At 42.2% G+C, this 17,445-nt stretch overlaps 1 protein-coding gene across 1 annotated transcript in view; it reads left to right on the top strand.

The window, feature by feature from the left end:
• Nucleotides 1–2,129: 2,129 nt before the first annotated feature.
• The window catches only part of LOC137340468 (uncharacterized protein C7orf50-like), a 283,224-nt gene continuing 267,908 nt past the window's right edge, over nt 2,130–17,445 (top strand). The window contains exon 1 of the mRNA XM_068002917.1: nt 2,130–2,372. Within this exon, the coding sequence (XP_067859018.1) occupies nt 2,265–2,372 (108 nt within the window). The 5' untranslated portion in view covers nt 2,130–2,264. The remainder of the gene's footprint in view (nt 2,373–17,445) is intronic.

The raw sequence follows: 17,445 nt of genomic DNA on the forward strand, positions 1-17,445 counted from the left end.
TTCTTATGTAATGAATCCAAGTTTGCTGACAATTCAAAGCTAGGTGGGAAAGTAAGCTGTGAGGAGGATGCAAAGAGTCTGCAAAGCGGTATCGATAGGTTAAGCGAGTGGGCAAGAAGGTGGCAGATGGAGTATAATGGGAAATGTGAGGTTATTCACTTTGGTAAGAAAAATAGAAAAACAGGATATTTTTTAAATGGTGAGAAACTTAAATGTTGGTGTTCAGAGGGATTTGGGCATCCTTGTACATGAAACACAGGAAGTTAACATGCAGATAGAGCAAGCATGTAGGAAGGCAAATGGTATGTTGGCTTTTTATTGCAAGGGGGTTGGAGTACAAGAGTCAGGAAGTCTTGCTGCAATTATATAGGGCTTTGGTGAGACCACACCTGGAGTACTGTGTACAATTTTGGTCTCCTTACCTAAGGAAGGATATACTTGTCTTAGAGGCAGTGCAACGAAGGTTCACTAGATCGGTTCTTGGGATGAGAGGGTTGTCCTCTAAAGAAAGATTGAATAGAATGGGCATATACTCAGGAGTTTAGAAGAATGAGAGGTGATCTCAGTGAAACATATAAGTTTCTAAGAGGGCTTGACAGAGTAGATGCTGAGAGGATGTTTCCCCTGGCTGGAGAGTCTAGAACTAGGGGACATAGTCTCAGGATAAGGGGTCGGACATTTAGGATTGAGATGAGGAGGAATTTCTTCATTCAGAAGGTCATTTATTTGGAATTCTCTACCCCAGAGGGCTGTGGATGTTCGGTCGTTAAGTATATTCAAGACTGAGATTGATAGATTTTTGTACTCATAGAATCATGGAAAGTTTACAGCACGGAAGGAGGCCATTCGGCCCATCGAGTCCGCGCCGGCTCTATGCAAGAGCAATCCAGCTAGTCCCACTCCCCCGCCCTACCCCCATAGCCCTGCAAATTTTTTACTTTCAAGTAAAATAAACTGTAAGGGAATGAAGGGATATGGAGATAGGGTGGGAAAATGGAGTGGAGGGTGAAGATCAGCCATGATCTTAATGCACGGTGGAGCAGGCTCGAGGGGCCGTATGGCCTACTCCTGCTCCTATTTCCTATGTTATGAACCTGTTCCACCACCATTCAATCAAATCATGGCCGATCCATACCTCAACTTCATTTACTTCCCTCCCTTGAGCCATATCCATTGATACTCTCACTTAACAAAAATCTATCATCTCAGTCTTGAAAATTTCAGTTGTTGCTGCCTCCACAGGCTTTTCGGGGAGTGTTTCAGATTTCCACTACCCCTTGTGTGAAAAAGTACTTTCTGATTTCACTCCTAAATGGCCTAGCTCTAAACTTAAGACTGTAGCCCCTTTTTCTGGTTTCTCAGTAACTACCCTATCAAAACCCCTTTATCATTTTAAATAACTCAATTAGATCATCCCTCAACTCAGGGAAATACACGCCAAGTTTATGTAACCTGTCCTCAAAATTTAACTCTTTAAGCCCCGGTATCATTCTGGTGAATCTGCGCTGTATCCCCTCTATACCTTTTTTGGGGTGCAAACTAAACGCAGATGGGCTCTACGCAACTAAACCACAACTTCCATCCCCTTTGTATTGCAGCCCCCTTGAGATAAGAGCCAACATTCCATTAGCCCTTTTGATTACTTTTTGTACCTGTTAAGAAAAATGAGTGGAACTGGAACTGAATTGCCTGTGCTTCATTTGTTGGCTGGCCAGACCTAGTAATGGCCCAGGGGCCATCTTTTTGGATACCTTTGGTTTGGAAGGTGAAAATTTAAACAAATGTTTGTTCAAAGTGGATAGTTTTTAGCGTACGTCTTGAAATCCGCCCCCTCAAAAAAAAAATATATAAAATCTTACTTAAGTGACTAAACAAACAGGAACCAGTTGGTTTGAGATTTCCACTTTCCCTGCAACTCCCTGAGACAAGCTTACCATTCCCGCGCACGCGCACTCCGGCTGCGCGCTGCACGCCAACTGAACGTGCTGCCGCGGAATGTCGCCGGCGGCCTGTGACGGACAGCGCCGCCATCCAATAGAAACCCGAGAAGCGGCGAACGGACCAATCAGACCCGACAAAGGGGGGGGGGGCGGGACGGCGGTGGTAGTCATGTTTGGTTGATTTGAAACCCACGTGTGTTGGGAGTTTGCTACAAGGAACAATTTGGAGCTGTCAGCCCCGGCGCTCCAACTCGTGCCGCAAATTAAAACAAGCCCTCTCTGTTAAAAAAACATTTTGCAGTTTTATTATATTTATTCCGCACCATGGCTAAAGGGAAGGAAAGCAGACCTGAGACCCACAAGATGAAACAGTCAACCGATGGGAAGCTGGAGGCACCCGAGCCGAAAAGAAAGAAAAGGACCAGGGCACAGGTGAGTGGTAAGAGGGGCCAGCAAGGAGTGCTCCAGAACCATTGCTATGCAAACTTGTGGGGTCTCTTCTCATTTCCAATGATAATAAATGTGTTTTTTTTATGACCCCCTCCCCCCCCCCCTTGTTCAATATTAAAAACTGGTGGATTTATATTGCACATTTTTAGGGGATCTTGAATGGGTGTGAAATGGCCTTAAGGAGGAATGCTCGGTAGTCCTCTCTCTTATACGACCCCCTTTTGTGTTCATGCACGCCTAAAATTATTTTCCATTGACACAGAAGTGACTGTATATATGCAGTCTTAATTACATTGAGTTTGACTTCCTCCAAGAACAAGCACAATCACAAACTTGCTTTCATTTGGCTTTAGCAATAAAATGATTGGCAAGTGTTAAATATAACGCTGTGAATGTATTGTTCCACAAAATCACTACCACTGTCAAATTTATATAATTGTCACTGTTTTATATAAGTATGTTGGGTTAAGGTGACATTCCATTTCTTGTGGAGGGAGTATATGATTCAATGTATGGTCTTAAAGCTTTTCTTCACATCCATTATCAATGGTCACTGAAGAAAACTGATAACACTTTGGGACTTTTATTGTTTTGGAAGCGATGGTGTAAAATTAAGTGATGTACTTAATTTGATTTGCTCCTACTTCTGCAGACTCTTTGTAATAATGTACTTCTTTAATAAACCTGCTTTGTACTTTTTTAGCCTGCAGTATTTGGTTTGTCAGCATGGCATTTTCCACCTATTCAGGGATTAGGAGCATATGATTCACAGTCTGTACCATTTCTGGTGCCTATCTCAACAGAAAAGGGATTGATCATTGATCTGGTGGCACACTGTCCTAGTTACTTTGTGGATAAGGTCAAGCCTTGGTTCATCGGAAGCACAGGTTTCATATGGAAGCTGACTTTTGCTTGAAACTTGAGTAACATGTTATTAAAGAGCCTGAAATGCAATATTAACATCTGTGGGATATGGTTCATGTCTGTGTTGTTGCCTGAAGAATGGTGGTAACATACTCGTGTGTTGTGTTACTGCTGTCCACTCAGCGAGGGATCATGTCTGCCGTTATCAGTTATCCGATGACCAGCTAATGACTATTCTTCTAGAGTCTCATTGGTGTTGAGGTGACTCCAAAAAAAGGGAATTTACATTTGTATTGTGCTTTATTGTGTCCTCGAAATATCCTAAAGCTTTTCACAGTCAAATAATTACTTTTTAAAGTGCAATCATGCATTGTTATCACTGACTGATATGGCAGCCAATTTGTGCAAAGCAAGTTCCCACAAACAGCAAATTAGAGGAATGACTATTAATCTGTTTTTAGTGATGTTTGAGGGGGGAATATTTTCAGATAGTGCCATGGATCTCTCACGTGCTTGAACCACTGGAACAGACTGGTTCAACGTCTTGTCTGAAAGACAGCACCTTCAACAATGCAGCACTCCCTTAACACTACACTGAAGAACAGCATAAATTATGTACATACGACCTGGAATGAGGTTTGAATTCACAACATTCTGACTCCGAGATGAAATGACGATGAAGTATTGGAATCAATTTGATTCTGTGTGGCAGATTCAGTAATCCAAAGCATGAGACAGGTAAGTATGCTGTACTCCAGAGCATTGGTCATGATTGACCATCATTGATGAGAGGTGTATCTTTCAGCTTGGGCTGAGATTCTTCACACTTGGCTCCAAATAACAATTTAATGGGTAGGCTTGACAAGCAGTGAAAGCTCATCAGAACTCTAAGCTGGTAAACTACATGGTTATAGTGGGTTGAATTCCATCAGTGCACCTATACATACATAGGGACCCCTAAGCCTTGACTTTTGTCAACTTGCACCTAAGTTCTCTGTGCTTGCATAAGTGGACTGACCCCCATAGAGAGAAAGTGTTTACTTTATATCGGGCAAATGGCAACTCGATTTACGTGGACATTGATTTCAAGATTCTTAGGCATGTTGATGTGTTTCAATGCATGAGGTTGATGCAAAAACTGAATACCCTCTGTTGCAATTCGTGCTACTTCCCAATACTCTTTATTCGTGCTCACTGCAAAAGTCAACTTCTATACCAAGCCTACACTTCCTATGAATTGGAAGTTTGACCTTGTGCGTAAAATATCTGGGATAGTGAGCCACTGAGTGAACAATCTACTGTTACGCTAACAGGATATGCCCCCATGTAATGCAGATCTCTCTGATAGGCTGACAGATTGTGTAGCTCAGGCTAAAACTCCCAATTTGACTACCATGGGAGAGAAATATACACAGAGGCATGTTGTACCAGCAAATGAAAATAACAGATACAGTACTTCTACCAATTTTTATCTGAGGACAACATAAGCATTTCATAATACTTGAGTCCTTATTTCAGATGAAATAGATATGGCTGTAGCTGCAGTAACTTGGATGCATGGTTTCCAAGTGATCTGGAAGCACTAGGGCTGCCATACAGATATACCTTGCTGAACAGTTTGCTCACATCGCAGAACAAAAAAGTCTGTTCCTGATTTTAGTAAGTTTCCTTGAGGTAAACGAGTTTTTAATCAGTCAGCGTCCAGGTAGTAGGAGCTTAAACTACTGGCCTTTGGGTCTTCTAAAAAGCTTAGCCTAATGTGACCATCGTGCAACTATTGTCACCGTGACAATCTTGCATATATTAACATTTCACATGCCAGAAATTTTCATCTGAAACCTATGAAATAACGTAACTATTGCCCTCAAAGGATCTAAAATTTGATGAGCTACAGTTCAAAAATCTTTGGGCCTTCTAAGTCTTTTACAGCTAGGAAAATTTCTGTTGCAATTTAACAAGTGATGCCCCCAGATCAAGTCATGTTTTTGCTTTACCAAGGGACAGATAAACTCCTAGCAGACATAGCAGTTAACAGAAACCAGTTTGAGTTTAGCACAGCTTAAGTTTCATATATTAAGATATAATGCTCAAATGTTTATGATTGAAGGAGAAAGGATCTCCATTCCATCATAACATACACCAGAATCTGATCAAGTGTATTGGATTCAGGAAACTATAGTAAATGCAGTTCATTAATGATGATGTGGAGATGCCGGTGATGGACTGGGGTTGACAATTGTAAACAATTTTACAACACCAAGTTATAGTCCAGCAATTTTATTTTAAATTCACAAGCTTTCGGAGATTTTCTCCTTCCTCAGGCAAATGTTTCAAGATCTCCTTGAAGCCTACGCATTTATACATATTGAACAATAATACATGGTGTTTACAGACTGCCCCTGCAACTGCCCGTTGCCAAGGCAATCACCGTGTTCAGACAGAGAGGTGTTACCTGCAGAACCTCCGAATACACATTCAACAAAAAAACAAACAGGGAAAAAAAACAGAGAAAAAAAAAACACAGAGAGAGGCAGAAACATCCGGAAGGCAGAGAGAGCCAGCAAATGACCCATTATATTAAAAACAGATAACATTTGTTCGCTGGTGGGGTAACGTGTAGCGTGACATGAACCCAAGATCCCGGTTGAGGCCGTCCTCATGGGTGCGGAACTTGGCTATCAATTTCTGCTCGACGATTTTGCGTTGTCGTGTGTCTCGAAGGCCGCCTTGGAGTACGCTTACCCGAAGGTCGGTGGATGAATGTCCATGACTGCTGAAGTGTTCCCCGACTGGGAGGGAACCCTCCTGTTTGGCGATTGTTGCGCGGTGTCCGTTCATCCGTTGTCGCAGCGTCTGCATGGTCTCGCCAATGTACCATGCTCTGGGGCATCCTTTCCTGCAACGTATGAGGTAGACAACGTTGGCTGAGTCACAGGAGTATGAACCATGCACCTGGTGGGTGGTGTCATCTCGTGTGATGGTGGTATCTGTGTCGATGATCTGGCATGTCTTGCAGAGGTTACCGTGGCAGGGTTGTGTGGCGTCGTGGACGCTGTTCTCTTGAAAGCTAGGTAGTTTTCTAGGTAGAAAACTACCTAGCTTTCAAGAGAACAGCGTCCACGACGCCACACAACCCTGCCACGGTAACCTCTGCAAGACATGCCAGATCATCGACACAGATACCACCATCACACGAGATGACACCACCCACCAGGTGCATGGTTCATACTCCTGTGACTCAGCCAACGTTGTCTACCTCATACGTTGCAGGAAAGGATGCCCCAGAGCATGGTACATTGGCGAGACCATGCAGACGCTGCGACAACGGATGAACGGACACCGCGCAACAATCGCCAAACAGGAGGGTTCCCTCCCAGTCGGGGAACACTTCAGCAGTCATGGACATTCATCCACCGACCTTCGGGTAAGCGTACTCCAAGGCGGCCTTCGAGACACACGACAACGCAAAATCGTCGAGCAGAAATTGATAGCCAAGTTCCGCACCCATGAGGACGGCCTCAACCGGGATCTTGGGTTCATGTCACGCTACACGTTACCCCACCAGCGAACAAATGTTATCTGTTTTTAATATAATGGGTCATTTGCTGGCTCTCTCTGCCTTCCGGATGTTTCTGCCTCTCTCTGTGTTTTTTTTTTCTCTGTTTTTTTTCCCTGTTTGTTTTTTTGTTGAATGTGTATTCGGAGGTTCTGCAGGTAACACCTCTCTGTCTGAACACGGTGATTGCCTTGGCAACGGGCAGTTGCAGGGGCAGTCTGTAAACACCATGTATTATTGTTCAATATGTATAAATGCGTAGGCTTCAAGGAGATCTTGAAACATTTGCCTGAGGAAGGAGAAAATCTCCGAAAGCTTGTGAATTTAAAATAAAATTGCTGGACTATAACTTGGTGTTGTAAAATTGTTTACAATTCATTAATGATGCCTTTGCTCATGGTAAGTTCTAATGGTCTGTACACTTACCGCCCAGAGAAAATGAACTTTGGATAGAAGTGGCTGGGTGTGGTGGTCTCAACCAACGACCATTATTGAAACAGAGTCTGTTCGTTTTTTGAGGGGAAATTAGTTGCTTGAAAAGGAGAAATATTAAAGGGTATGGGGAGCGAGCAGGAGATTGGGTTTAGACTAGGTGGCTTGTGTGGAGAAAAAAGTACGTGCAGACTTGATGGGCTCAGTGGCCCATGGTTGTGCAGTGACATTCTATTAATGGATAACAATCGTCATACTCACAGTGAGTGGCAAACTAACTAACACCGCCATCGGTCAAATCTCCGGAGTATCTGGAAAAGTACATTCCAATACCCTGTTTACTGTGTTTTGCAATTTGTTCTGCAGCTTTTGCTGGAAGGGGAGGTCCACACTGGGCAACAAATGTGTAAACTGTATATGGATTGGCTGCTGGGGCGAATAAAGAGGCCACGCCAATGGCACATTAACCATGCTCACTGCCAGTGCTTTACTTCTGGAGCAGAATCACCCCCCAGAGGCGCATAGCTTGTCCCATCTCACAGCACACCCTCTGAAAGTGATTCTTTAATATTACGGGGAATCCAACACACAGGATTTTCAAACATAAACCTAATTTTTACACGTTTACATTCTCATCATCCTTTAATTCTGATATAATTCCCTGGTGAATACAATAAAGCAGTACTTTTAGTTACTAAAGCACTTTAAACACTAACCAGCAGCAAATTCACCCTTAGAAAAGCAGAATACTAATGAAAGTATCATGAGATTTCAAATGATTATTTATATTTGGTCATGTAACTTGTGTACAATTCTATTAGTTCTGAGTAGTAATATCCTGTGGTGTCTAACAATTAAATTGTATATTATCACAGTTCACGTTTTTTGACTTGTGAAATAGTTACATTGGAGACTGAACATCGTGCCTTATTTGGGGGAACTCATAATCAAAGGCTGTGATTGGCTAAATTAGTCTTCTAAAAGTGCTGGTATACTCCCCTTGGACCATCATATTAGAATTTGTTATCATTAGCCCTTTACATTAAGGTTATTTATTTGCTGCTGCAGAGCCTATTGATCACTTTTAGCTGTACTGGAACTTAATGAGTCATTAATCACTTTTAATTTATATTGTGTGTGTCTCTCTCTGGCACCCAAATATAATTTCAAAAAACTTGTGGGAATATTGAACTGGACAGTTGTTTGACCATTGCTGGTGATTTTTGACATGAGACAAAACTGCTTGTAGAATGGTCAGTGGTGTGATAAGTCACTTGATATTTTCGCAGCTTCAAGTTAATTGCTTGCCATTATTGTCCCTAGAACACAAACTCGGGTACATAAGCTGCACTGTTGTAAATTGAGTGCGAAAGTGTGCGCAAAGGATGACTACTGGGTTTTAAATTATTGGCCATTGGTCTCTCTTGAGGTCAAGTTGGGTAGAGTGCACGACAGTTTATATTGTACATGGCCTATTGGAAGGCGTTAGCATGGTGGCTGCCTCAATGTCCTTTTCTCATTCCGAGCTTTGTTATGTAAGATTAGTTGTTGCAGTTCTTTGGGTTGTCAGTAGATGGTGCCGAGAGAACAACTTTCAATAACATTGACTTGCTCTGATTCAGCAACCAATTCAGTCAATGTAGATTAGGGAATTCAGGAGAAACTTCTTTATCCAGAGTGATCAGAATGTGGAACGCGCTACTACAAGGCGTAGTTGAGGCAAATTGCATAGATTCATTTAAGGGGAAGCTGGATAGACACACAAGGCAGAAAGGAATAGAAGGGTATGTTGATAGAGTGGGAGGAGGCTCGTGTGAAGCATAAGCGCCGGCATGGACCAGTTGGGCCGAATGGCCTGTTTCTGTGCTGTATGTAGACTTGATGTAGTGTGCATAACTACTTACACAGGTTGTATCCTTTTATTAGCAAGTTAGTACGTGGATTAGTGATAAAGTTTACAGGTTTTTTTGGGGAAGAAACAAGTATTTTTCTCTTCCTATTGTACACTCCTCTTGGACTGACAGATGACCTGCTTCTAGCCCCTGTGACAGTGCTGCTCTCTAAACGGCTAGAAATAGTTGACTAAGAGAATTTTCTCTCATGTGGTTGCCCTCCCTATGATGAAACTCAACTCAATGCTCCGTCCTTGGTTCCATTCTCTTTCCTCATCTATATACTCCTTGGCAAGATTATCCATGCAGTCAGCTACCACCTGTGTGATGATGACACCCCAGTGAATCCCTACGTCACCACTGTCAAGTCCACAACTGTTTACTGTGGTGTCTGCTTGTCCAACATCGAGCCGTGATTAAACCAGCACTTTCTCCAACTTGACATTCGCGAGACCTGAGCCATCCTGCAAAGTTACATGCACTCGGAGGCCACCGTCTCGGCAGGGGGGGGTTTCAACAAGCAGCATTTATAGAACGTCTTTAACACATAGTAAATGCCCCAAGGACCTTCATTAAAAAACTATGGGAGAAAACTGGACATCCTCCATTCTCAGCTCCAGTGTTTCACGTGTCCTCTTTCCTCTCCTGCCTTTGCTCCATCATCGTTGGCAAAGTCTTCAGCCACCATGGCCCAGCACTTTGGAGTTCTCCCTAAACCCCTCTGCCTCGTTACATCTTTTCGCACATTCAAATGCCTCCTCATAATCTACCTCTTTGATCCTGCCTTCTGTCAGCTCCTCGAACTTGACTTCTTACTCCTCGGCGTCTGTTTCCCCCACTCTCGAGTCTCTGATGACTGACATCCGATCCATGGCTATTCACCCGAGTCCACGCCTGGCTCACTGAGTCCAACTGCAGTGTCCTGTATTAGCAGGAAAACACCTCATAAATGTACTGCTCTTGCCCTGGCACAACCATTAAAGCCTCTCAGTGGTGCAAAAAAAAAGCTTAATCCCAAACATCACACAATTTTAATTATAAACTGTATAAAATGCTGAAAAAATGTGATATCTTCATATTTTTATGTTTGCTTGTGCCTATTGGACAATTGTAAATTTTCTGCACAGAAGCCACAGTACACTCTTGAGTATTGTAGCTTTGACCCTGTTCCTGTGGAACTACAAGTGCTGCAATGTATGTCTCTTTCTCTCTCTCTTTCCTCACCCCCCCACCCACCCCCCCAATTGCTTTGTGCTGTTAATTGCAATGGTTTGTTGTCGGGTGTAATTGTTTCACAAAGGTACAGGGTGAAAACTACAACTTGTATGATGCAATACACACACTCTCACTCTTGCAGACAGTGAAGAGATTGGACGATTTGATTGCTTGGTTTTACAGTATTTGACTTGTGAATGGTGGCTCTGCAGGGGGAATAAAACAATAATTTTGATTGCTCGGTTTTCCGCTGGTTAAGTGGTGCTCATTGGTAATGTTTGGTGCTTTTATATTCGTAATTGGATTTTTAGCAACTTAACAGATAAATGGATATTAATTTAAGCAATCATGGCTTTTTGCCTTATGGATGGGTATGCTATGAGGTCTCACAAAAGTGTACATGCAAGGTTTTAAATGAAATTAATTATATCAGTATAACTAATTGGACAAACCTATTCACAGTGAAAACAAATACAAATTTCAGTTATCACCAGAACTCTGCAGAGTACCTCCTTGAATGTTTATCTTGGCTATCTCTTAACTCTGTATGTTATATGTTGCTAGGATCAATGTGAAGGTGAGGAAATAGTGGTTGTATGCAGCATTGGATGACTCTTCAATCTGCAAAAGCAAATGTTTCATTATTGGATGTTGAATTCAGTTTGGAAATTTTCTTGGGAAATGTCCACATCCCTTCTATTTTATAACGAGATCGGATCCTACTGAAAATAGAAATACAAATGTACAGTACCTCCAAATGTCGTCAATTAGCCGGAATGGGCATTTCAGAGTCTATGTCTTCAAATGGTTTTTATGAAACTATCTGTAGTGCGATATCGGATAAAGTTGCAGTAGTGGAAAAACACACATTATCTAAAACAACTGATCTGTTCTGAGTCTCCAGCTGTCACGCTCGTCATGAATGATGCGGGGCAGTACTTGTAGCATGATATATAATTAGCTCTATAACATAAGGTGAAGTAGTAATGGCTATAGGTCTGTCACTTGTGGTGATAGTAGGCTGTCAAGTCTGCTCTGCCGTTTTGTTGGCCTTCACTCTTTTAATCTCAATTTGTTGCCAAAAAAGCATTCTAGTCTTCATTTTCCCTTCTCAATTTCATCATTTCTCTCCTAATAATAGGTTCAGACTCTTTCTGAAGAACAGTTGCACGGGTGCCACAGCTCTGATTTTTCTTGCCTAAGTGGCCATTGTTCATATCTGAACCCAGAGTACTAGCGTCCCATCTGCAGCCCTGGCTAAAATCAGTTAACCTTTCACAGACTGAGAATTAAACTTGGGACTTTCCTATGGCTTCCTGCAATTACCTACCAACCCATTGGGGCAAATTTAAGACCATTTAAAGAGGTGGGAGAAACTTTTTGGTAAATTTTTTTGTTTGCGAAGATAGAAGCTCTATGCGTCTATTGCTCTAGTTGCAGTGATAAGTCATGTATTTCAATGCAATTCACACCATGACCTCTTGTGTTTGTATGCAAATATAATCGATTTGGCAAAACATTTTTCTGAAGGCCTTAGATGGTTAGGATAAGGAATGGCACATAGATTTTACCTTACACTAAAATCTATTAGAAGGGGAAGTATGAAATGTATACAAGATAATAGCTCAGTTGGAAAAGGCTGAGGATTTGGTGTGAATATTGTTAATTTACTGAAAATATCCGATCAGTGTGAAGCTGCCTTAAAGTAGACTAATCAAATATTGGGATACTCCGAAGATTACTCGACACTAAATGAAAACGTCACTGTAAATGTATAAATGGCTGGTGAGGCCACATTTGGAGCAGTGTTATCACTGGGCTTAGTCAGTACTGGTACTGATGCTGTTAATTCATCAATTGCTCCCATCATAATACTATCACCACCTCAAGTCACAGACCTGTAGCCATTACTACTTCACCTTGTGTTAGAGCTTAAAACACACTCTCCGGACACGAGCCACGTTTGAAAGGATAAAATCTGTAATTGTTCTGGTGTCAGTAGACACGGGATGAAAATTTCACACACCTACTGTTAAACCTTACCGAAATTCTAAAAGAAAGAAAGACTTGCACTTATATAGCACCTTTCATGACCTTGGGATGTCCCAAAGCACTTTACAGCCAACAAAGTACTTTTGAAGTGTAGTCACTGTTGTAATGTTACTGAAATTCTAGTGACATTTGAAAATTATGTGCCATTTTGGGTACTTTGCCTTCAAGGGGACATTATTGAAGAGAGTTCAGGGAAAAGTGACCAAGATAATTCTGGCACCTGAGGTTGTAAGTCACAGAGAGAGAGGCATAAAACTGAACTTTTCATTTCAGTGAAAAACATGTTTTCAAAATTTTGAGCTATGGAGAAGGTGGACAAAACAGCAATCTGAAACTAATGAGTTTTAATTGAGACTAGAGTTTGAAAGAAGCTTTTTCCACAGTCTAGTAAATATGTACAATAGAGTCCCAGCAAAAGTAGTTTATTACTATGTCGATTTAACTTTTGTAAAAAAAAAGATGCTGGATAAAAATCTGTTTATGGAGAAGATTAAGGTTTATAAGGTTGGTCAAATATATAATAGAACATGATAGTTAACCTGCCTGGACAATAGGTTGTCATCATCGACAATGATGGACAAACAGTCACCGCCGCGAGGTGACAGCCGTAGCTCAGTGATGGCGCTCTCGCCTCTGAGTGGCTTCAAGCCCCACTCCAGAGATTCGAGCACATAATCCAGTCAGCGCAGTACTGAGGGAGTGCTGCACGGTCGGAGGTGCTGTGTCTCAGATGAGATGTTAAACCAAGGCCCCGCCTGCCACAGGTGGATGTGAAAGATCCCATGGCACTATTTCAAAGAAGAGCAAGGGAGTTCCCCCGATGTCCTGGCCAACAGATTATCTGGTAATTATCTCATTGCTTGTTGTATGTGGGAGCTTGCTGTGCACAATTTGGTTACCGCGTTTCCTACATTACAATAGCGACTACACTTCAAAAGTAATCTATTGGCTGTAAATTGCTTTGGGATGTCCTGAGGTCATGAAAGGCGCTACATAAATGCAAATATCTCACTGAGCCATTGGGGAGCCAGCAGTCGATGCTTTCTTCTGACCTTAAAGTTGAAATTAGTTTATTTGTGTCTGTCTATAGTCGTGAAGATGCACAGTTAAGCTTTATGATCACCACAGCTTGATAATGTTGGGGTTAATTCTCATTTTGTCTACCCCACTGTGTAAAGGTGCACCTTTTCTCTTGGTTTCCTGTATCCACTGTTGATTTTTATCTTGGGTGATATTTACTTTGTTCTTGCAGTATGTTCTTTTGCTAATTTTGTTATCAAACGTTAATGGAATATCTGATTTTGGAAAAACTTCCAGTTCTTGGTTACTGACGTAGCTAACAGGTTGTGATTATATTTTCCATCAGCTGTTTTTGCATTTGTTTCACATCTGCAGAATATTTTGTTTCTAATCCTCTGATTTTGTTGTTTTCCAACAGTATTAATTTTCAGTGTAGTTTGGATGAGAGTTTGAGAAGGTTCGATGATGCAGGATTTAAATAATGAACCCAGTGTTTAGATGGGGTGAGGGATTGCAAGCATCTTGCGCAGGATAGAAGGGAGAGAGCTGGAAACTGCGTGCCCCTCTCATTGTGGCAGTATTAACCTGGCAAACAGTACAGGGGGAGAAAAGCTGTTTCAAATTCAGTATTACTGTAACTTGCTCAGGTTTGTTTTAAACACTTGCACCACTGGTTCTCTCCCGTGATCAGATTTTTAAAAGTTGCCTGGATTTGGCGATCTTTAGGATACCTGGTATGCGTGGCTTTTTAAAAAATAGTTTGAAGAAAATGGTGTGCTTTTACAAAGGAGTTATTGCATAGTCCTAAATGTTATGGGGAGACATCGTCGCGCTTATCGGTGTGTTTGTTAGTCCTTGATACCGTGTTTTAATGCTTTGAAAGTGTTGGTTGGAGGTAGATAGCAGCAATTGTGCAGAGAACTATCCCTATCCCTATCCCTATCCCTATCCCTTTCCCTCTCCCTCCCCCCGACCTATGTGGTACTGCGAAGTTCTGTTGTGAATGGGACTGGTGAGTTGCAGGCAACATCTCTGATGACGTTGTGAAATTTTGTTCTAGTAAAATCACATCAGTTTAAGGTTGTACATGAAGACTTTAAAACCTAAATCACACTGACAAAGGCTGACTGAGAGACACTCAAATATACAGATCTCATCCCTCTTTGCAGCATTTAGGATAATGTGACAATTCAGTGGAATATTATTCATCTTTTAATTAGTTTCATGGTACTGTATTAATCTGGGACAGTATGTAGGCTGATCTGGAACAGTATGTTGATGTGCATGGTACCTGGTTGATCAAGAAGCAACAGGATTTGGGATTCTTTGGCCATTTTTCCACAAAAAGGACTTAAACGTAAGTGACTTTTAATATGTATTCTAAGTAAAAGGTGTTAACTCTTTCAGGTCAGTCCCATGCTGAGTGGCAGATGCAGAAGATGGCGAGAATGTAGTTGTTTTGCATAGATCCCAACTAATGACCAATGTGTTGCTATTCAGGAAGGTGACATGCTCTTTTGATCTCTACTAGTTTTTGAAGAAAGGCTTTTAAAAATCAGATACCCACTCGAAAATTACTCAGCAAGCTGTGAGGGGAGAGCCATTGTCCTGGTCAGGGAGAGTTCCTGCTTTTCCATTAAGTAATCAGTTAGTGAACACCTGTTTGTTATGTTTGTAATGGTGCATAGGAACACGAGGAGGCCATTCAGCCCCTCGGGCCTGTTCCGCCAGTCAATTAGATCACAGCTGACCTGCACCTCAGCCCCATTTTCCCACTGTTGCTCCATATCCCTTGATATCCTTGCCTAACAAAAATCTATCTCTGTCTTGAAAGCTCTAATTGTCCTACCATCCACAGCCTTTTGGGGGAGGGAGTTCCAAATTTCTGCTACCCTTTGTGTGAAAAAGTGCTTCCTGACTTCGCTCCTGAAGAAAGGCTTGCATTTATATGGCGCTTTTCATGACCTCAGGACTTCCCAAAGTACTTTACAGCCGATGAAGTGTTGTAATGTGGGAAACTCAGCAGCCAATTTGCGCACAGCAAGCTCCCACAAACAACAATGTGATAATGACCAGATAATCTGTTTTAGTGATGTTGGTTGAGGGATAAATATTGGCCCAGGACACCGGGTACAACTCTCCTGCTCATCTTCGAAATAATGCCGTGGGATCTTTTACGTCCACCTGAGAGGGCAGACAAGGCCTCGGTTTAATGCCTCATTCAAAAGATGGCATGTCCAACAATGCAGCACTCCCTCAGTACTGCACAGGCGTGTCAGTCTAGATTTTGTGCTTAAGTCTCTGGAGTGGGACTTGAACTCACGACATTCTGACTCAGAGGCGAGAGTATTACCAACTGAGCCACAGCTGAATAGCCTAGTTCGTGAACAGAAGTTATACTGATTGTTCCTACCGTCTCTCACCACAGTGTATGTTTTGTTTACTGTGGAATAAAGCAGCTTGCGAATCAAACCGAACATCGTCCTGCCTAGTGTCGACTTGGTCCATCTTTGGAGAGATTGAAAGAGCATGCGTGATTTAGACACGGGAGATCCGCTCTAGAGGACAAGGGGAGTTTCATTGTTACACCCCCGAGAGCTGATGGTATGGTGCTTGCTCTAATGGGCTCAGGCGGGAAGCCACACCTGCGATGCGCTCGAAAATATCGTTCACAAGGCGTTCATGATGCTCGTGGTGTAAACCGGCAAAGCTCCAGATCACCAAGTTATAGATGAAAGGATGGGGAGGGAATGTGTATGCCTTTTTTTTTTGTTAGCTTCTGTTAAGTTATTCTACAATTGAGTCCTCCAGAACGGTTCACCAGTTCCTCAAGGAAAGGGATTAAAACGTGTGTGGCATTCATGGTAATGTCATTATATTGTCTCAACCTCTCCCAAGTTGTCTCCAGGGTATTGTCATGATTCTCTAACATGACGGTGTTTAATAAAGTCAGCGGAAAAAGGCTGCACAAGAGGTCCATTAGAAAATTTAAATCTCTGAGGGGCCAAGGGTCTGCAGAAGGCATTTTGCTTTGGTGTTTGGAAAGATATGCAATGATCGTTCACATTACAGCTGGTAGGTTTGACCTTCTGATGTTTATGGAACTCAGTGCAAGAATAAATAGAAATAGGAAATGCATTTTAACAGTGACATAGATATCTCAGCAAAAAATAAAAGCATGGGAAGTCGAGGGTCTCATTGTACAATTAATTTCTGAAATCTCTTCAATTTTACAGTTATCTTATTTAAAACCCACTGTTGCCTCTCTATATTTGGAAAATATTGTGGGCACACAGACAAGTGAATCGTACCCCAGGTTTTAAAGTGAGAATGTTTTGATTGATTTTGGCCTCTTGCACATCCCCTACTTCCTCTGCCCCATCATTGGTGGCCGTGCCTTCAGCTATCCAGGCCCTAAGCTCTGGAATTCCCTCCCTAAACCTCTCACCTCTCTACCTCCCTCTCCTCCTTTAAGACGCTCCTTAAAACCTACCTCTTTGACCAAGCTTTTGATATCCTGTCCTAATATCTCCTTATGTGGCTCAGTGTCACATTTCCTTATTGGATTTACTAGTGACTATCTTGTATTTATGACCCCTAGTTTTGGGCTCCCCCGCAAGAGGAAACATCTTTTCTACGTCTACCCTATCAAACCCCTTCATAATCGTAAAGACCTCTATTAGGTCACCTCTTAGTCTTTTTTCTAGAGAAAAGACCCTCAACCTGTTCACTCTGCCCTGATAGTTTATGCAGATGTGACAGCTATGCTGAATCAGCAATGTTCCACAAACAGCAATAAGATGAGAATGCCCTGCTCTTTGATTAGTACAGTGGGACCTTGGTAAGCTTGCCTGAACAACTAAAGCAAACAGACCGGGCCTCAGTTTAACCATCTCACCTACAGGATGACTATGGCGCACAAGAGGGGAGGGGGTGGGGGGTGAAGCTGGAAGTCGGATACTGAGCAGGCCTAGGGAGAAGAGTCGCGGAGGTAACCAAAGGCGATGTTGAAGGGGTAGGTTTT

The sequence above is a fragment of the Heptranchias perlo genome, chromosome 22 (assembly GCF_035084215.1).
Source record: "Heptranchias perlo isolate sHepPer1 chromosome 22, sHepPer1.hap1, whole genome shotgun sequence".
Taxonomy (NCBI): Eukaryota; Metazoa; Chordata; class Chondrichthyes; order Hexanchiformes; family Hexanchidae; genus Heptranchias; species Heptranchias perlo.